Raw genomic sequence first — 22,989 nt, forward strand, 5'->3', positions numbered from 1 at the left:
AAAAATGTCAACCTAATCCCGGCCCGGAGGGCCGAGTGTCATATCCCATTCGATTCAGTTCGTCGAAATCGGAAAAAGTCTGTATGTGTGTGTGTATGTATGTGTGTATGTGTGTGTGTATGTGTGTGTGTATGTATGTGCGTATGTGTCAAATAATGTCACTCATTTTTCTTAGAGATGGCTGGACCGATTTGCCCAAACTTAGTCTCAAATGAAAGGTGCAACCTTCCCATCGGCTGCTATTGAATTTTGGATCGATCGGAATTCTGGTTCCGGAATTACGGGTTTCAGAGTGCGGCCACACAGAAATTTCTCATATAAACTATAGGAAAAATTAAAAATAGAATTTTTATTTTTGATGCTAAATGTGTTCAAGGTGCATAAAACGTCGAGATTTGATGCAAACTCGAAAAAAAAAATTTGACGACGATTCACTTTTTTGGATTTTGGCACATTTTTGCCTTTCTCATATAGAAAGGTTATGCAATCACTCTGAAAAACGTCAACCTAATCCCGGCCAAATTTTTTTTTCGACTCGCATAAGGTTTCTGGATTTTAACAGGGGCGTAGTTGATGGTTTACGGAGAGGGGTTACACCCCCCCCCTCTACTGTTCACTCCCCTCCTTTAAAAATCTCCTTATATCACCCCTCAGACCACCACCCCATCCAGCCCTCATACCCCTCCCTTTCAACCCCATCATCTTTAAACCACCACTATATCACAAAGCATACCAATTTACGCTGGGGAGTCGTTCGTTCATGGGACTTTCGCCCTCTTCACATACCCACCCCCGCATGACAAAATGAGTTAGCAAGCAGATAACATTGATCTAATGCTGATTAGGCTAATGGAGTATTATATTTTTTTATTTCAAGTGTTTCACCGTCAACTCAAGTTCGTGGCTGGCATGCCATTGTGTATAAGTGCAAAGTGTACTAAGAATGTAATGGACATTTCCACAATTATGTTGAACATAAAAAGCCTCCGTGCTATAGTTTAGAGAAATGAGAAAGGCATAATTGCACCGCTAGGTGGATTAAAACAGATTTTTAGTTGTATATTTTGTCGGCTTCTTTGATTCACTGAGTTTTCCTCATTATTTTTAGCAATAGCATTTATTTTTTCGATTTACTTTCAAAATTTCCAACTTATTAGAATTTTATATATTGCTGATTTTATGCGATTTGTAATTTTACTTTCAACTTTTTGAATATTTTCGATGTTTAAACTGTTTATAATTGATTTTTATAATTGTTGAAGTATTTTTTATTGATCCTATTTTTTGTCTATTTGTTTTAGTTATTTTGGTTAGGTTTAGTTTTTCAATATTTTGTATTTTTTCGAATTTATCCATTTTTCTTAGGGAACGATTTTTGGTACATTTCGAGTTATTTAGGAGTTTGATGACTTTTACTATTTTGTTTTGCTTTTTTTCTGATTGACTATTTTTTTCAAAAATTTCTCGACAACCTATATTTCTAGCAATTTTATTTTTTTTTCAAATTTGGATTTTTTGGCTATTTCTAGATTTTTCCAAATATTGATATTTGCTATTTTGTTAAATGATTATTTTTTCCTATTTTATCAATGTGTTAAATTTTCCAAAGAAATTTTAATTTCATGAAAATTAAAAACAAATTGGAAAAATCAATTTAAAAAAATCAATCTCTTGAGCGCATTGAATTTTTGAAATTTAAAAATAGATTTAAATATTCTAAATGCTTAATAAAAAAAATTTACTTATTTTTGTTTCATTTTTATATAGTTTAATTATTCTACAATTTAAATTTTTCGCTTTTTTAATATCTTAAACATTTCAAATACTTTAAACTTTGAATATGTTTGGATTATTCTAAATTATTTGGGTCTTTCAAATTTTCAAAATTTCTGGAATAAGAAATCAGCAATTTTCTAAATTTTTGCTGTTCCTAACATTTTATACATTTCTATATATAAATTTAAAAATCCTTAAATTTTCTAAAGTTCTATTTTTATATTCTTGTATATTTTCTAGTATATTACGTTTTCTCTAAATTTTTGGAAAAAATTGTTTTTTTTTTTTAAATTTCTGAATATCTGAATTTTCTGAACATTCCAAGATTTCCCGATATTTTAAATTTCATGAAATTTTATAAATTTCATCCTCCTTCAAATTTTGAAATTTTTAAACTTGTAATGTTTAACATTTTGATTTTTTTCCTAAATTGTTAGAAAAACTTTGCTTAGATTTTAGTTTTAAATCGTCAAATTATCAATTTTTTTGAATAATTTGTATAATTTAATTTTTTTTTCAAAAATTTTAATGTTCCGCAATTTTATGAGTTTTAAAAATATGAAAGTATTGAAGGTCTGAAAAAATCGAATAGCTAACTTGTTTTTTATAGAGTACTGGAAACCTTAAATTTCAAATTCTTTTATATTTTTATGTTTTTTAGATCTCTGAAATTGCTTCATACTATTATTTTACGGTTTTTAAGTTTCATTATTTGAATTTTTTAATTTGTTACTTCCATTAATTTTTTTAATCGGTAAATATTTTCAATTATTTAAAAATATTCGAAAGCACATTTCTTTTATACTATGTTGCGTTTCGGCTTCGCCTCTTCAGAAACCGACACTAACGTATTGTCGGAATAGATTAGCGCCGGCTTGACGCAAATCCCTTAAAACTAAAACACACTATGTGTTTCAATCAAACGACTGATCAAACGTGATGTCCCGTTCGAGCAGAAGTTCTGTTTATGCCGATGAGACACAAGTGAAGCCGAAACTTGTCTTGGCTTAGCAGGCCTATGCGAAAGCACTATGCTATATTTCACCCTAAGGAGGAAAATTTGGTAAAAACCAAAATTTCTCACTAGGGTGAAAATTTGTTGGTAAAAACCAGTCTTTGTACAGGAGGGCACAAATCCTTATTTCATACTATGTTGGTTTTTACCAACAAATTTTCACCCTAGTGAGAAATTTTGGTTTTTACCAAATTTTCCTCCTTAGGGTGAAATATAGCATAGTGCTTTCGCATAGGCCTGCTAAGCCAAGACAAGTTTCGGCTTCACTTGTGTCTCATCGGCATAAACAGAACTTCTGCTCGAACGGGACATCACGTTTGATCAGTCGTTTGATTGAAACACATAGTGTGTTTTAGTTTTAAGGGATTTGCGTCAAGCCGGCGCTAATCTATTCCGACAATACGTTAGTGTCGGTTTCTGAAGAGGCGAAGCCGAAACGCAACATAGTATGAAATAAGGATTTGTGCCCTCCTGTACAAAGACTGGTTTTTACCAACAAATTTTCACCCTAGTGAGAAATTTTGGTTTTTACCAAATTTTCCTCCTTAGGGTGAAATATAGCATAGGACATTTCTTTTAATTTTTGAATACCTGGTTTTTCTCAACATTCAGAAAAAAATAAATTCGTCTGATTTCTAAAAGATAAATTCAAATAAATATTGGAAAAAAATCATCTGATTTCTGAATACTTGAATTATGTAGTAATCCAAATTTTACAATTGCGTCAAATTTATCAAAAAAAATTAAATTCCTAAATTTTAAATTTCTGGTTTCAAAATATTTTTGGAGCGGTCATTATGTTTAAATTTTCCAAATAGCTGAAATTTTTAGTCTAAAGATTTCTAAATTTTTAATGTATTAAATACTCATATTAAAAAAAATAACTTGTTTATTTATTTTAAATTCTCAGATCTTTATTTTTTTGTTTCTAATGATTGTTTAAAGTTAATTAGTTAATTTTCAACCTTTTTGAGATGCATTGCAATTTCACATTTAAAAAAAGCAATGTCCTATAAATTTTAAACATTTTCTTATTTTGTCTTTTAAATTTTATAAACCTTTAAAACGCTTTTAAATTTAGAAATTTCTCAAAAATTTAAAATTACTTTAAAAAATCAAATTAAATTAAAATTTTTAAAATTTCTATTGAATTTTAACTGGTTTTTATTTTGATTTTCATTCTTCGAATTTTTAAACATTTTGATTAAACTTAAAATTTCAAATTCTGAAAAAGATTAAAAGTTTCAATTCTCTAATTTATTGAAAATTTGTGGAATTTTAATTTTTTTAAATTTAATTAATTGTTCAAATTTTTTGAGTTTTTTTTAACTTATGTAAATTTTTTCAAGCATTTTATTTTTTCATTTGTTCTAAATATTGCATCAATTTAATTTTTTAAATACTATTTTGAATTTCAGAAAATTTGCAAATGTTTTAATTTATTCATATTGAATAAGTTTTCATTTTTGTTTTGAAATGTTTTAATTTTTGAATCTTTTTTAAATTATTTGAGGGCTAGGCGCAGCATTGTCCGATTGCCTTGTACGCAGCTCACCTGGGTTCGAGTCCCGACCCTGCACATAGGGTTAGAAATTTTTCTAACCCGAAGAAGCGAATGACGTTAAGGTTAAAACCTCTATAAGCGAAATAAAATAAAAATATTTTAATTTTATTCTTCCCTGTATTTTAAAAGTTTTCGAAATGTTTTGCGTAATTTTTAGAAATTTTCGATTTTTTCCATATTTTTCTTACTTTTCTCATTTTGTCCTAAATATTGCATAATTTTTAATTTTTAATTGCTAATTTTCAGAAAATCTAAGTATTCTTTTTCAATTATTAATCTTATCGAAATAAAGCTTGAAAAAATATTTGAAAGCTTTCGCTTTTAATTGCTTATCACGTCTTTTAATTTTTTTTGTTTCCTCTCTACTCTCTCCTCTCTCCTCTCTCCTCTCTCATCTCTCCTCTCTCCTCTCTCCTCTCTCCTCTCTCCTCTCTCCTCTCTCCTCTCTCCTCTCTCCTCTCTCCTCTCTCCTCTCTCCTCTCTCCTCTCTCCTCTCTCCTCTCTCCTCTCTCCTCTCTCCTCTCTGCTCTCTCCAATTTCCAATTTGCAATTTTTATTTTCAATTCTAACTTCTTTTTTTATAGTTTCAATTGGTTTTTCTCTTCGCATTATACTTTTCTCTTTTCTCTTTTCTCTTTTCTCTTTTCTCTTTTCTCTTTTCTCTTTTCTCTTTTCTCTTTTGATTTTGATGTTCTGATAACCATTTTAAACCATCTAGAAGTGTAGTATGGTACTCCTTTTCTTATAAATAAGTTTAAATTTAAGAATAATTATAAGATATTAATTTTTATTTTTTCTCACCATTCGATGATTCAATTTAAGCTAAGCATTCAATTATACAACATCCGAATCGATTATCCGTCTTCCTCCAAAACAATCTCGCCCGAAATCCAATTTTAGTTGCATCGCCAATCGTGTATAATGGCAAAAAGAAGAAAACATCACGCAAAGGTCAGGGATAGTGCCGATATTTTGGCCTGTCCACTGCCAAAACTTGTTTCGTCCACTAGAATATTTAGCGAACGACGGTTTACAAATCAGTACACACAATCGAGTCAGTCTTCTGCCGAAAACAGAAAGCCAGATACGATGCCAATTCGTGTTTTTACGAATTAGAATGGGGGCTGTCTGGGGGCGGTTTCCTCCATCCGATTGTTTCGGACAATATGCAGTGTAATTTGGGTTAATTTGAATATCGATTTAAGTTGATTGATGTATAGATAATTGAAGGCGAAACAAGATTATACAAGTTTAGCCAAATATTTGAAACTCTGCAAACATGCTGGTTGGTTCAGTTATACTAAATTACTCCAGATGGACGTACATGTATAACTTGCTAGTGTGGTTTCTTGTTTGAGGCACATCCAAGTCGAAATTAATAATCTAACAGAAATTTTAACTGACTCCGTTTCGGGGTCAAGCAAAAACGCCACAAATTACGTTCGTCTGTAAATAAAAATAATTCACGCCTACATTTTTTCCAACAGACTGAATGACGCGACATTTGATTTGTCCAAAACGCTGCAGTCTGGAATAGTCATAGAAAGGAGAACCTAACCTGCTTACGTCATGCATAATAATAACAATAAACAATTATCATCACCTTGCTGGCCTCCGAGCAGCAGCCACCGCTCGCTTCTGTGATTCACGTGCCACACCGGATTCGACAGAGCGCAAATTTTTATTTCGATTATAAAAAAATACCTCGCTAATAGCATTCTCTACGCTACGGGAAAGGAACTTCCACCATTAATCAAGAAGCGCCTCAAATTAGACACGCTTATATTCTCTTCGTATGTGTTGATACCGGTAATGATGGTGGAGGGGACGAAATAAACTCAGTCAGAAGCGGCTAGATACGCTAAGTGGATCGACTCTATCGGTTCGCTTCACAGTTTCCGGTCGCAGATATACTTAATTTTCTCCCACGTTCGTTTCCACCTGCGCCAATCGCGTATTTTGCTTTTTTGTTATCGTAATCAATCACACTCAGCCTGACTTATGCTTTGTTTACCCACACACTTGATCGCTCGTTCTCGCTCTTATCGGTTGTTTACAGTTGGCTTTGTATCACGCACAGGTATTCTCAAGCAATGGGTGAAACAATGATGACACGCTAAGTAGATGGCGCTAGTTGCGTGCGCAAATATGACAGCTCTATATAGATGTACACGCTCGTAAAAAGTTACTCAGATTCTGAGTACTTTTAACTCAGTTTTGAATGATGTTCGTAAACGTCAAAAATTGAGTTGTCATGTATAATATCTCTGAGTAACTCTGACTCTATTTTTGGGTATTACACAAGAAACCGTTTTGGTGTTACCAAACGGAAAAGCCGTTTCTCGCCAAGTTAAAAATTCCAAGCGTCATCCGCCATTTTCCATTAGTAGGTACACGCTCGTTTAGTTATCGCTCATCACTTTTTCACAAATAAAAATTTGTTCAAATATTTATAATAGTTGAAGCTAGAGTTGTAGTGTGTAAAATACATTTTAATTGAAAGAGTGGATTTGAACAACCAGCATGCAGAAGATTTCGGAAGAGGTGGATGCTGAAACTGCAATGAAGTTGCGAGGTAATATTCACGTTATATTATATATATATATATATATATATATATATATATATATATATATATATATATATATATATATATATATATATATATATATATATATATATATATATATATATATATATATATATATATATATATATATATATATATATATATATATATATACTGGAAAAAAGTGTAAGGTTTCAGGTTTCTCATGCCATGTGCCAAATTGTGGGAAGATGATTCCTGGACACGTGGATGAATTGAAGGAACACTTCCGGTTGGTACACAATTTGAACACCAGCAAAGCAGCCGCTCAACCTTTCCTTTGTTCAGAATGTGGTTCACTGTACCAGAGGTTTAAGAGCTTGAAACGGCACATAGAGAGTGTTCATCCACTAATTACAGAAAATTCTACAAATATTTCATACGACCATGACGCTGTTGAACAAATTCAAAATAATCATCCGGAAAATATGCTCGTAGATGATGATTATCTGTTGAGAATAACGAATACTACACCCAAAACGAATCGTTGAGAGCGGAATTGATTCTGTTTTTTCCGCTCTCAAACTGTGAGCGAAAAGCTCCCAAACGATGCATTAGTGTTAAACCAACCTCATACTTGTGGAATACAATATCGTACCCCATAGCTACACACTGTTGGCTCATGTAGTGCAGGGATAACTTGAATAACACATACCATCGTCTCCATACTGTCCCATTTGTGATCACTGCTGCAATGATGCGAAGTTTATATAGCCCATTCGAACGACTGCTCATTATGTGTCGTTATGGCATAAGGTGTAAAGCAGACGTTTTAGCGAGTGGATGTTTGTCGGTTGCAGTCTTGATGCTGCCCGTTAATCTTTTTTCTAGTAAGGTTTAGTTCCCAACATATACATACAAACAAAATATTAATAACAGCGGGGAAAATGGTACAAAGCAAAATGCGTCAATGACGATGCTGAAATACCGACGCGGCGGCGGGAAGCAAACGATATTATCTCACTCATCATAAGTGTGAAGCTTTATATACGCCATTATACTACTCCACCAGTGTGTCGTCATGGTACGGGCAATAAACAGGTGTTTTTACCGATTAGAAGTTTGTCGGTTCTAATCTTGAATCTGATATAATATTTTTTTTACTAGAAGTTTCAGGTCACGAGCTATTTATAGCAGCGAAGAAAAGAATGAAACAAAACAAAATGCAATGCAGCAGCAATGGTGATGACATTGCTTGTGGTGGTTGGGTGGGGGGAATGTAAGGTGTAGAAGAAAGATACGAAACTAAATACTAACAAAGTTTCCTTGTGTGTGAGTGTGTGTCATCGTTTTTTTTGCGTGAGCGTTGCGCTCATCCCGAATTGTGCGCGAACAGCTCAATGTTCAAAAAGAATTGCTTTTGGGAATGAGATTGTGAGCCCAAAAACAGAAAATCTGAGCTCACCGTTTTGGGTGTATATTCTTTAAAACGGCGCCGTCGTTGGATGAAATTACTAAGAAAATTAGTAAATTCGCCACAGATTTGCGAAAAGATGTATCTCTTCCCGAGACAAAAATCAAAAAGTTCTTACAGGTTACCTCGAATCTTATAGAAGATTACGAGTGTTACATGTTGAATCTATTCAGAGAATTTTTGAAATCGAAGTCGATCCCATTAAACGATACCGACGCTTTGAAATTTATAAACGACGCATCTTTGGATGGAATTTTTGCAGACGTAGCTTCTCCAAAAGACAACCTAGCATATTTGTCTGGAGTTGCGGGTTGTGCTGTGCCAAACCCTAGGGAAGAAGTCTTGGGAAGAACTAGAATCACTAAAACTGTCCCTGCGATTACCAAACTAGGCAAAAGAAAAAGTGTACAAATAGTGAAAGACGTTGCTCACTATATTCCACTAACCAGCATTTTAGCACTGGTTATGAAGAATCCCGGAGCTCGCAAGATGATAGCAGAAGAAGCAGTGAATGACGATATCTTGTGCGGTTTCAAAGATGGTCAACGTTTCAAAACACACCCGTTCCTGACACGGTTTCCCGATGCATTACGACTCTCGCTTCATCTGGACGATGTCGAATATCTGAACCCTTTGGGATCACGCAAATCAAAAAAAAAACTTACCAATTTCAGTGTTAAAATTGAGAATCTCCACCCCGCAATTAATTCATCCTCCAACAGGATATATCTAACGCTTACAGTTCGCTCAAGAGATGTAAAAAAATATGGCTACAATAACGTTATGAAACCGCTGATTCAAGATTTGCGTGAGCTTGAATCAGATGATGGTGTTGTAGTACAATATGGGAGTGAAAAGTTTACGATGAGGGCAGTTCTAGTGCATGTTTTGGGGGACACGCTGGCAATTCATGAAATTTTCGAGTTAATGGGGCCCCAATCAAGTCTATTCTGTAGAATGTGCTATGCGACGCGTACTGCACTTCATTGTGGAAACATTGGTGATACCTTCCCTCATCGCACTGAAGAAAGCATACAAGGTGATTTAAATGCTCTTCAAAGCGGAACTAAAACACCTTCACAATGCGGAATCATTCGAAAATCAGCACTGAATGAAGTTAAATATTTCAACATAGCGGAAAATAACACGTATGATCCAATGCATGATCTTTTGGAAGGCGTCGTCATGGTCGTAATCAAATGTGTTTTGAACGAAGCTGTAAATATCCATAAAGTGATAACGATTAGTCAAGTCAACCAAATTATACAGCATTACGAATACGGTATAACTGAATCGGCTGATAAACCTACCGCTAATTTTACTTGCGAGAAGTTAAAAGCACGTGGACATGCTATTCCTCAGTCAGCTTCGCAATGTTGGCTTCTCCTTCGAGCATTCCCTTTTATGTTCAACCAGATTCTCGGATTTAATTCAAATTTATCATCATTGCTTAGAGCTCTCATGAAAATAACTTATTATAGTTTCTCCAATAAGCTAACATTGAATCAGATTAACGATCTGGAAAACGAAATCGAATGTTTTTACAAGTTGTTCAAATCCTGCTTCCCTGCCATCAACCCTACCAATAAATTCCATCACATCTCTCATTATCCCTACATAATTCGTCAGGATGGGCCAGTTGTTAATCATAGTTGCTTACGCTTCGAAGCGAAATTCAAGGAGTCGAAATCCCAAGCGAAGACATGCAACAATTTCATCAATTTAACAAACAGCTTTGCTAAGCGCCTGAATCTAGCACAGATAACCACTATTCTTGACCATTCATACGAAATTGGTACGGTAGATATCGTTTCGTCAAAGCACATACACAAAAAATCTCTAAATAATTTACTCCTGATCCGGGATCTACCAGATTCAATCAAATATATAAACCATATGAAAATAAATAACACAAGCTTTCGGCCGGGACTGATAGCGAAATACCAAGTATGCAACGAAATGTCCTATGGTTTGATAATAGATATATTGCAATCGGATAATCAAATTGTTTGCCTAATACAGCATCTCGAATGCGAATATTGTTTACAATACAACAGTTACAAACTCAAAACTGACAGTCAAGTTATTCGCATATCACACAAGAACTTGCAAACGAAAAAAACATACAACTTATGGAGTATATACGGAGATTCAGAAGAAAACTACTATATAAGTTTGAAATATGTAGATAGTTAGTAGGGAAATAAACTTGGAAATAAATTTATAATAAAATAAACAACAATCAAGAAGGTAGTGCAAACAACTTGAGATGTCACTTTAAACCTTTATATATACTTATTCGCTCTTTTCAGCCCAAAAAATAAACGATCAGAACCTAGTTCTGCTCAACGATGCCGACCTAGTTGAAATGGGGATAATCGAAAAAGGATCCCGTCTAACAATTCTTAACATAATAAAAAACTATAGTTCTGAAGCTAATCCGACCAAAGATAAAATTGATGAGACTTCCACTAATGTTCAAAATTTGGTAAACTTTCTACTATAATTACTGTAAGCGCTTGTCGTACTATACATATTTAACGTTTTCAGATTAACCGTTCGACATTCGAAGATGACGCAAAACTCCGAATGAAAATTTTGTATCCAATTTTGGATCAAGGGATCGTACCAGATATTTATTTATTTATTTATTTCAAGTCGTCAATCAGATGTAGACCGGTTTCTTACAATAATTATTAAACTAACTTAACACTAGTTAAAATTTTGGTTTACTTTAAACTGCTGCTTAAGTTTTGTTTTCGACATAGTGAAGTCAATGCTTTCGCAATGTTTGTTGTAAATATTCATCATTTGGTTTAACGGGCCAAACTTGGCATAATTAGTGCGATGGCGAATTGTACAAAAGATGCTGCGGTTACGTAGTTGTCGAGAAGGAGCATAAAAATTTAGTTTCGATAAAAGTTCGATTGAATCAATACGATGTGATACAATGTCGTTTACAAATGATACCATAGAAAATTCACGACGATCTTTCAAGGTTTGTATGTCAATTAGCATGCACCGTGCTTCATAAGATGGCAAATGTAGTCCAGTCCAACCTAGTTTACGAAGAGCGAACATCAAAAACTGCTTTTGTACTGATTCTATCCGGTTTGCATGCGTTGCTGAAAAAGGCGACCAAACTATACTACAATATTCTAGTGTTGAACGCACATAGGCTACATATAATGTTTTTATTGTGTAGGGATCTTGGAAATTATAGCTGAAGCGTTTAATAAAACCTAGTGTGCTGTTTGCTTTGTTAATTATTGTGTTATAATGATCTATGAATGTTATTTTGGAATCTATAATAACTCCTAGGTCTCTTATTCTGTCACACTTTTCTACTTGTTGATTTCCCAATAAGATTCTATTGTTCTGTATATTATTCTTTCTACTCAATGTTATGGAATTACATTTTTTTACATTCAGTTTCAGCAGGCTTTTATTACACCATGTATAAAATATATTTACTTCGTTTTGAAATGTCTGAAAGTCTTCACCATTTCTTATTTCTAGAAATAGTTTCATATCATCAGCATATATAAGAACTTTTACATTTTTTAGAATGAAGGAAATGTCGTTAACAAATAAAATAAAGAATAGCGGGCCCAAATGAGACCCTTGAGGGACTCCTGATGTAACTTGAATTGGGATTGATTTTATCCCTTTAAATCTAACAGCTTGTTCACGATTTGTAAGATATGATTGTACCCATGTAAGAAGTCCTGGCTCAAACCCCATTTTTTCTAATTTAAAAAGTAGCATGGGTATGTCGATGCGATCAAATGCTTTGCTAAAATCTGTATAAAGAGCTTCAACGTAGTTTCCGTTATCCATTGCTGTTAATGTGTAGTTAATGAATTCGAGTAGATTTGTACTTGTAGAACGCCCTTTGAAAAAACCATGTTGCACATGGGTAATTCTGTTCTTGATTTGGTGGAATAAATTTTCATTAACAATCGCCTCGAAAATCTTGGGAATGCACGAGATGATAGCTATTCCACGATAGTTACGCACATCGGATTTTTTACCATTTTTAAAAATTGGAACTAGGAAAGAGCTTTTCCATGTTTTAGGAAAACAACCTGATTCTAGAGACATGTTAAAAAGCCAAAATAAAGGAGCGGTTAGTTCTATTGACAAAGTTTTTAAAAACACCGGTGGAACGCCATCAGGTCCAGGGCTTTTAGAGCTATCCAAGTTTTTTAAGGCATCCATGATTGTATGTACTTTTATCTGTTTAATGTTAATATCTCTTGAAAGTTCTGGGAGGAATGAAAAGTATTCACGCTCTCGATCCTTCTCTGAAAATGTAGTGTAAACTTCCTGGAAGAATGTTGCAAAAAGATTGCAGATTTCCTCTGAGTTATCGCCTACCTTTCCATCAAGATGCATTTCTGTTGGGAAATAATCCGATTTTATTTTAGTTTTTACGTAATTAAAGAAGTTTTTTGGGCAAGTTTTTATATTGCGTTCTGTTCTTGCATTGTACTCTTCAAACGCGATATCAATGGCAAGGTTCAATTGATCGCATAGATTTAAATAGTTTGTTAAGTTATCTTCGCTGTTGTATTTTTTGTAGATTTTGTGTGCTTTCTGCTTACGATTTTTTAAATTTTTGATTTCTCTATTAAACCAGATGGGATGTTTTGAGTTATAGTGACGCCTTCTTCTTTTCAATGGTATATCTTCGTGAATGACTTCAAATAATATTTTGTAGAAGATGTCTACGGCAGCTTCAACATTTTCTTCATTTCTTAAAATCATTTGCCAGTTTATTGCATTAATTTTTTGCCTCAAGCTTTCATAGTTAGCGGACTCGTAATCAAATACCTCCTCAAATTCACTATCACCAGGTCTGTCGTTAACATGCAAGAATATAGAAAACTCAATGGCTGTATGATAAGCTTCATTCTTCCATAAGGGAGTAAGTGATTCCGTTACACAGAAGTCTTCGTCTATATTCGTCATTAATAAATCTAAATAGCAATGTCGCTGATTTCTTATGTGATTTATTTGATTAAGTCCTAAACTGGCAGATTTATCGCAAATGAACTGCAAAGTTTCATTTTCCCCTACAACAGGAAGTAGGATGCTCTCATTATCAGCATCTGGTATGAAATCAATACCGCGTTGATTGAAATCGCCATATATGTGAACTTTTACGTGCGGGGAAAGACTATTAATAATGCATTCAGCAGCATGATAAAACTTTTCGTAAGTCGTTTTTCGAGCAAAATTTGGAGGAAAATACACCGAAGCGAAAACGTGAGTTTCGTCTTTAACATGTACTTTCACCCACACATGCTCGAATTCTTTTGATTTTATAGTTTTGATAACTTCTGCATTTAGTTTTGCTGAAATCGCAATCAAAGCGCCCCCTCCTGACTTCTTACCAGATACATGACAATCACGGTCATCCCTAAATACATTGTAATTGCTCCCGAAAACTTCTTCACTTCTCACTGTTTCGTCCCAACTAGTCTCAGTTGCTAAAATTACGGAATAATGACAACCTAATATTTTGTTTTGAATCACATTCATCTTAGCTGCACTTTTCATGCGGTTAAAGTTTTGGCAATAGACCAAGATTTCTGTTCTTGACTGAGATTCTCTTGGAGAAGTATTAGTTTTATGGGAATTAATTAGACCTAGCTCTACCTCTTCTAAATCTTGAATCGCAATATGATTTGTCAATTCATTATTATCTTGCTCTAATGAGCGCGTCGATAGCGGCAAAAACACTGACAGGCGCCAATTCCGGAGGGGTACATAGGTGTGGCAGCAGCTGTTCGATGTGAGGTGCTAGGTTGATCGGTAGGGCACGGGTTTAAAACATCGCCTCTCTGGAATGCAATGGTAGGTCTGAACGAAGTTGAAGGTGGCCTCGAAAAACGTTTCTTTGCCTCAGCCAGTAGCTCTCTATCCAACGGAAGATTGTCGATGTCGCGGCGTTTGTTATCGTGGTACGCAAATCTGCTGTGGTTGTAATTACATCCGTTATTTTTGTCGAGAATTGTGTGGTGTTTGTAACCGTGATTCTTGCGACGCTTAGTATTATTATTACTGTTACGGGTGGTGTCAAGTGCATTAGCGGGCCTCTGTTTATTCCGTTTCTTCTTTATTCTTGCTTTCTCCGCCGCTTTTTGTTGATTGAGACGACGCAATTTACGTGCGTCGTATTCGGACCAATCAGCCTTCCATACCTTAGAGTTGCCAAGGAAACGCCAGCCTGAGTTACTGGCTGCCTCGACAGACATCTCAGCCTCTAAACTAGGGGAGGAATCTGTTGCGGGTGAAGCAGCAGTCTTTTGTTCCAGTGAGTTTACTGCACTAGAAATTTGCTTTAACTCATCGATAATATCATCCGTGAATATTGGGTTTACATAACTCATATTCTGAGCCGAACAGTTGTTAGCCATGTCAGTTATCACGCTGCTGACCTTTTCAATTTCTGAACAAATTTGTTTCAACTCGCGTGTCATATCGGTGGTCAGTTCATTGACATAGGCTGCGATGTTGTTTTTCGTAGCTTTCATCGATATGTCGAATAATGATGTTAAGTGATTTTTTGTGGTAACGACATCAGTTTTGCCAGTTTTGTTGGAAGCAGCCAGCTCATTCCACAACTCCGAGGTTTTGGCTATGTGTGCAACCGCGTTATTATGATTAGCTGCAGTTGTTTTAATTTCGCCTTTCAACTCGTTTAAGAGCATTTCGATACATTCAAATCCATCACGGACATTGAAGTTGCTAAACGTGGATGTGAGTTTGTGATTCGACTCCATAACTAGCTTGTTGAGGTTGATGGCTTCTTGTTGTTGTCTGTACAGTTTATCGAAATTTAACTCCATCACGAGACGCTTCTGGCACTCGTAGCATATTGGCAGCATGTATGTTAGTATTCTTTGCTCATGATTCCTCTGAGCACCAACGCATGCAGCGTGGAATTTTTTCCCGCATGATCCATTGCAGTACCACACATGTTTGTCGTCACTCACTGTACAATTATTAATCGCGCACGGCATGTTTTACTTACGCAGCAATGATAAATGAAAACAATACAAATTAAAACACACACGGTTAAACTTTAAACGGCGCAAATGGAAACGCGACCGAACTGTAACGACGACTTGAATGCAATGACGGACGGTTTAAATCATCTTACACGAGTCGCATGCAAGCAAATGGAGACTCAAATAATGGACGGTCAAAGGCAAGTAGAAAGTTTTATTTGTTACTCTACTAGTGCATCAAACTATGAACACTCCTTAAAGTGTGATAGAATGAATTGTTTACATTGAACCGCACGAGTCTCTCCGCTAGAGCAACCTTGCGGCGAAATGCGCAATGCCTATACATATTTATAGGGCTTACGGCCAATTTCTTTATCCTCGCTTAAATTTTAAACCGGGTTCACCAGTACGTTTAAACCTGGTTAAGACGTTAAGCGAGAATGAAGAAATCGGCCCTTAGTAGTCCTTCGAGCAAATATGCAGGTGATCTAACACTGTCTATGAGCAGAGAAAAGCAATGCCTTTCGTTGTGAAGCTTCTATTTCAAAAAACATCGTAGTCAATCAGTATCATGCATTATTACTTCATTGAGCCTATGAAACTATGAAGTATGCATAGTAATGAAGCACGGCCAAACAACTTCACTTCTGATTATCAATGTAAAGAAATGTATGAAACACAGTACAAACTGCTAGAGGAAACCACATAGTTATCAGTTCTTCGCATCCTGATTTCAATATTGACCATTCTTTTCACATCTTCAATCTGGTTCGATTTATAAACTTCGGCATAAGAACGTACATGCGTCTTTGACGGTGGTACTTAGAAAGCGTAATTCGTCATGTTCCGGCACAAAATTATAAAGACGACCGACGACGACGAATTATAATAACTTAAACATTTAAACCAACAGAATTTAAAGGTATACAATTTCTGTTTATAGCGAGCGTGTTTATTTGTTTACATATACAGTTCAATCGTAAATCGACCAAAGGGTCTAACTAAGCCGCAATGTCGTTGAATCGAGCAACAGCGATGCCAGATTTACAGACTGTGGACAGATTTGCTGCACTGAGAAACAAAAATATGCAGAATTAGCATACTTTCATTCCCGTCTCTTTTGCTGTAATTCTCGACGAACATATGATTACGGCCTAAAAGCCAACCGTCAAAATCCACTTTGAATGGAAATTCCAGACAAACCGTTACTAGTCGAACACAGCTCACAACAGTTTATGAAAGAGAAAACTTTTCTCTTTCGTTTACTACCAACATCTGTGATTGGCGTGTAACGGTTTGTCCGGAATTTCCATTCAAAGTGGATTTTGACAGTTGGCTTTTAGGCCGTAATCATATGTTTGTCGAGAATTTTCATGCATTTTCTAGCATATACTTCTAGTAAATATTCAATTAGTGGATAGACCGAATACGTCCAATGCACAAAATTTGCAGCAGAAGAAACGAGAGGCAGATCAAAAAGTATGATATCGGTGATTAAAAAAAAGTTCTGCGTATGCCTGGTCCAGACATTTACAGACTTTTAAAACAGTAATAAACTGACCGATTTTCTTCAGAAAATAATAGATGTGTCCCAGCATGCAAAGAATTACGAATCAAATACCGTTCATACTTTTACCATTTAGATTTTTTTTTAAGAAATTTAGAACTTAATCTTTCACGGAATCTTTTTGGTCTTTTTCGGAGTAACGAACCAATGATCTCTAAATGCGCAGGTATCCTTCTGTTGATCAACAGCATGCGGCAGCTGTTCAAATCGTAAAATTATTTCCACAACTTAGTAATACGCGAGTCACACCAACTGCTCCTGATGAGGTTTGTTATTCTATGCTTATTTAATTTCTCTAATATAATTATAATTATTTTCATGCTAGTCATTTTTCTTTTGGCGCAACGGAGGCAAGGAAAAGGGTGCTCATACTGGCATGATATTTCATCGCATCCGGAATGTCATCAAACAGCTACCTGCAGAAAAACATAAATATAATCGAGGAACTATGCCTGTAGAAGAGTCCGTTTCAACTGAACTTGTAGAGCGGGCTCAATTGCTCCGAGTAATGCTTGCATCGGCATCAGTAGCAGAACATATTTGTGATGAAATGGACCGATGCTTTCCAGTCCTCAAACTGTTATTAAAAGAAAAGAAACCCGTTAATGATATCTTGGATATGTTTCCACACCTGTGTTCATATGAAGGATTGGTGGTAACATGTTTATTTTTTATTATTTACTATTTCACTTTATGGTATTCACGGAACATATGAATATTTATATCATATCACTTTTTCTAGATTCGTCAAATGTTTGAGAGATTGTATCCTAACAGAACAGAAGGTCTCAAAATCGAGGATGTCTTCTCTCAGTGTCTATCTTATTCACCGTCCAGATTCTCTAGAGTAGAAGATGGTGAGATATAATTTTTTTTAATTTAGCCCAATGGTCTGTCATAAAATTTTAAATTTGTAAAACTATTCACAGATCACATTCGAGGATGCTTGAGAATAATTTCTCATATGCCAATTCGCGGACAAAAAAGAACGCTGGTAGGCTGTCCAACTGTAGGCGAAGAACATTCGGCTTCAATTTTAATTCGTTGGATTGGGGTAAATGCAATATAATATACATAAGGTTAGATGTAATGATTTTATATTATCATTAGGAGTGCTTAGATACATACATGGCATCCCCCGCAACTGATTCCATACTACACATGGTGTGCGTAGCAAGCCCGATGAAAAGAGGAAATTATGCCGTCATTTGTGAGAAAAAAGTTATATTCGAGACTAACAATTCTATTCATGCAGTGGAAATTTTATTCAAATGCCACGCAGTTCTCGGAGTGGAGGTGCCACCTAATTTAAGAATGTTTTGGGACTTTCTGGCATGTGCCATATATAATATAATTCCGCACAGTCAGAGGACAACTGTGAATAGACTCGTCCAAACTTTTATTGAAGTTTCCCGCGCACGTATTGACAACAAATAAAAGGACAACTTTTTTATACAATACTTACTAAAAACCATAAAATTTAATAAACAGAAGTTTCTTTAATTATTATTGTAAAAATATTCCATAAGAAAAGAAAGACTGCATTGTGTTGTATCCAAAACAAAATTTTGACGGCCAATTTCTTCACTGGATGCAAACCGGTTTAGTTCCAGTTCAAATGCAACAATCGATCATGAACCAATTTAAATAGGAATCGGTTGTTGCATTTCTTCTTACAGAAACCATTCAGAATTGCAAGTCATAATCCGGATGGCTCCAGTCAGTATTCCGGCTCCAGTGACACAACCTATTCTAACTAGAATCGATTGTGTCACTGGAGCCGGAATACTGACTGGAAACAGCTGCAATTCCGGCTCATTTCCGGCTGAACTTTACTGGGTTTTAATGAAATCCCACTGAGACGTCCAAAAAATTGTTTCAAAATCGTTCAACACGGGTCCAACGATGGACGTTCGTTGAACGGTTATTTGGACGATGCCCAAATTGGTCCAACGAACGTCCTTCATTGGACGATTTTGAAACCAACCGTTCTTAGAGGAATATTGCACTCATAAATTGGGTAATATTCTACCCAAAAACTGAGGAATTACAACTGGCTTTGTTGTCTACTCAAAAATTGGGTAAGCTTCTGCTCATAATATGAGTAAAAATCGATCAATTTTTGGTTTTGTTGAAGTTCTACTGAACCCAAAATTTGAGTAATGTTCAACTCAAAGTCTGCGTAATAATTACTTAATTTTTGGTTTTGTTAAATTTGTACTGAACTCAAATTTTGAGCAATGTTGAACTCAAAATCTGAGTACTAGTGAAGCACTTTTGGGTTTAGTGTAGATAATATTGTACTCAAAAACCGAGTAATAATTACTCAGTTTTTGGTTCAGGCTTACTCAAATTTGAGTAACTCCGGAATTACTCAATTTAAGGGTTGTTCCACTTTATCTGGAAATGGGTGGGATTAAACTCATTTTTGAGTAACTTTTTACGAGCGTGTAAGTAGATATATATTTTCTTGTGTCACCCTGAATGAAGTGCGTTTTGTTGAGCAATCGTAGAACGCGACGATTTTGCTTCTTTTTTCTCGCTCTACCTAAACAAATCTGATCGATATGAGTCTCCTTGAAGACGCGCATTCACGCGCTCCGACTTCCCAGCCGATAAGATAACGGTGGTCAAAAATAAAAAAAAAAGTGCAGACTCTCGTGGGTGTTTATCTGGAAACTATTGCGCATACCTGCTCCGGTGAACGAGAATGCTCTAGAATATGTATGAAATCTGGAAAAGGGTAATTTAAATCTGAGAACCAGTCCAAAACGACGCCTACTACGCTTGAATTCGAAAAACAAGGAAGTCATCGCCGCGGTCAGTCAGCTGCTGCTGCTGTTTGACAAGATTTATTATCAGCGAGCGTAAATCAGCTGAGCGGGCGGCGGTCTGGTCTGACAGTTAGCCTCTTGAGTTTCAAGTTCGCATATTTGTATTGGGCTTTTCGCAAAGCGAGTGGCGACGAGGAAGATTTGTTTTGGGTGCTAGAGAAATAAGACGCTAGGAATGCGATAGCGGGCTCGTGGATGACATAGGGAACTCATGTTTGTGGATTGTTTAGCTTTTCTCAGGGTTGAGTAAAAACAGTATAATACATTCCTTGTTCGAGGGATTGTGATTTTGCTCGCGCTAGCAAAAATTTTGATGGGTATGGTAATTTGAAAACTGAAAGTCGATAATAAAACTACTACCTATTTCATTCAACACTAATTAATTGCAATAGTAAGCTGTAGAAGTGAATAGACAGCAGAAAGAAATAGAATTTAAAAAAAAAATTAAAACAAATTTTGGACATTTTAAAACAATTTCAGGCGAATCTACAACCAATTTATGAACATATTAGAACTTCAACGAATTTGTTAACAATTTATTTTAAATTCGATACAAAAATTGAATAAAGCTTTGGTAATTGTGAAATCCGTTTCGGCGGATCCAGAGTACTTCTAGCTTCTTGTAGAACTAGAACAAACCTAAGATTTCCACGGCATTAATTATTTGCATGAAGGCAGATAGACCAACCGATACCTTCCTACCTAACTCTACAATACGAAGTACAAAGTACACTTGGCACATATCACGGGCAAATAAAGTCGTGCCTGTTCAGTGATCAGACTGCACGTTACGGGATCCGTTAAGAAAACCTTATGTGCGGGAATTCAATTCGGAGCAGTTGGCAATTTCATCGCCTGAACCGCAAACGTTTTTTTTGTCGTGACTAACGACTTACTTTTCAATATAGGGGCGCCTTATCAAAATTTACGAAGAAAAGTTGTGTATGATTTAAAATGTTTATATCTGTTGATGCACTACATGGAATTAATCAATTTCTTCGCCATTTTGTCGAAAATGTGTTCAGTAATGTTGTATTAAAATTTGGAGTAAGTATATCAAGCATTAATAACGAAAAATCTGCGTTTTGAAAAATCTTTCAAAAATCATTCGGAAAGACAAAAATTTCCAGCGTATCTCGGTCAGAGCCGACAATATGGTGCACCATCCGAACATTTAAATGATGAAAAGTTTTAAATATTGGTCCGCTACAGATTTGTTTCTGCAATCATTCGTATTTGGCTGCTTGTGGCAAACGGAGGACTGTACGATACCGAGAAGGGAACATTTGTGAGTTGTACACGGCTGGTAAATGAATCAGTGTGTGTCGTTACGTGCTACTAGTCGCACACGTACCGACGCGGAAAACCCGATTTTAAATCATCTGACCGAAGCCCTATCGTCATTGTGAATTCAGTCGGTTGCTGCAACAAATCAAACAATCTTGTCTGATGTGCGGAGACTACATGTCAACACCGGGAAATAAGGTGATTATTAAGATTCGTCTTCGTGGATTAGTTTGTAAAGCTCCGTGCTAGTAACAAGGGCCGATTGGAACAAAAATTTCCTATCCAGGGAACATTTCCATTGGAAAATTATATCCGACGGCTCGAAATTTGTATACACACACGGAAAAAACCGATTCAAAATCATCTGATTGAAGTTCATTCCTGATTGGTTCCCGATAATTACATGCACTGAGCCGCAAATCTTGAACAGTTTTTGTTCGAAGATCTTCTTCTTTGACGATGGAAGCAAACTGATTTCATTCGATGGCCAGCCCATTTGACTTCGAACGTAAACTGAACCGAGTACGAAACCAGGGGGTCGTATGTGTTACACTCGGCCTTGTCGGCCGAATCCACTGTCTGCTGAGAAAGAGCAGCTACCCCAAGCGTGTCGAGTGCAGGGGCACCCGTCTACCTGGCAGCATTGATGGAATATAATAAAAGCGATCTTAAACACCCGACCGTAGCTCGTTCATGATCGGTTCCTGCTAAGTTTATGCACCAAGCCGCAAATCTTGAACAGAGAGAAATGTGATTTTGGCCAGAGTCTACTAATCATCCTTGTCAGATGGCAGAAGACTACATTTAAACATCGGGAGAGACGGTGATTAGTAGAACTCGTCTCCGTGGATTAGTTTGTGCAGCTCCGTGCTAGTAACCAGGGCCAATTGGAAAAAAAAATCGCCCACCCGGAAAAATTTAGTGCATATTCTGAAAGTACCCAAAATATTTTAAATTTCATCCCAACCGGAGCACTAGATTTCGAACTACAGCTTGCTGGTTCCATCCACGAATGGAGTTTACACAAAACTTTGAACACGATTATCTCGGAATGCAATTTCTGGAAAAAGACCGTTGCGGTGAACGTGATGTCTCAAACACTAATTTTATTTGGCTCGTATTTACATTCTCGTTTACTAGGATGGTTCATTTTTCATCGCAAAATCTTCGATTCTTTGTAATAAATTTTTTGTTTAAAATTTTGAACACTTAAAATATTAGTTTTATTGTCAACAAAAAAATTTTTACTGCAATTTTTTTTTTGGGAAACCGAACCATTTATTTCAATAATTTTCTTACTTTTTTGATTGCAGCTGTGCGGTTTGTCTGGGCGAATGTTCACCGCAAGCCTCTGCGAAAAAAATGCGCTTTGGGGGAGGGACCAGAACTCCGATCAATATTTTTTTTTAACGCAACTTTTTTTATTTTCTTCGATAGTTAATAAATTCACTTTTCCCCTTCAACTTTGTATAAAACCCCTTATCAAACAAAATAGCCCTTATCAACCCCACTCTAAATAATTAAATTTTAAAATACTTTTCATATTCCATATGAATGCTACTTTCCACTCATCGGAAATAAAAAAAATCCTTATTTAATCAAAATTGTAAGCCCGGTGCATGAAATACCATTGTACTGTACTGATCATTAGACGATGGACTTTGTACTATTTAGGGTGGCACTGCAAAAAAACTTGTCAAATGCTTGAAAGGTAAATTAGTTAGAGAAGAGAAAAAACCCAATGATTGACAAGGGCGGTTTTTTCGTTCTTTCGACCAGAAAAGCGATGTAGGGCACCCCACCCCGGGCAATGTTCACGCCGGAGAGCAATTTGTTACTTCCAGCTCCAATAAGTATTGGCGGCAAGATATTTCCTTCATTGCTACGAGGTAAACGGGTGGTCCG

General features: G+C 35.8%; 2 protein-coding genes across 2 annotated transcripts in view; one reads left to right on the top strand and one right to left on the bottom strand.

The window, feature by feature from the left end:
- LOC131686760 (uncharacterized peptidase C1-like protein F26E4.3) overlaps positions 1-22,989 on the bottom strand; it is a 205,449-nt gene that overhangs the window by 180,074 nt on the left and 2,386 nt on the right. The window lies entirely within an intron of this gene.
- LOC131688363 (uncharacterized) lies at positions 17,085-18,400 on the top strand. Its single transcript, XM_058972569.1, has 5 exons — positions 17,085-17,229; positions 17,289-17,618; positions 17,706-17,820; positions 17,893-18,017; positions 18,074-18,400. Exons 1-5 carry the CDS (start codon positions 17,122-17,124, stop codon positions 18,398-18,400), a joined length of 1,005 nt encoding a protein of 334 aa, XP_058828552.1. The 5' UTR covers positions 17,085-17,121.

Source organism: Topomyia yanbarensis, chromosome 3 (genome assembly GCF_030247195.1).
Source record: "Topomyia yanbarensis strain Yona2022 chromosome 3, ASM3024719v1, whole genome shotgun sequence".
NCBI lineage: Eukaryota > Metazoa > Arthropoda > Insecta > Diptera > Culicidae > Topomyia > Topomyia yanbarensis.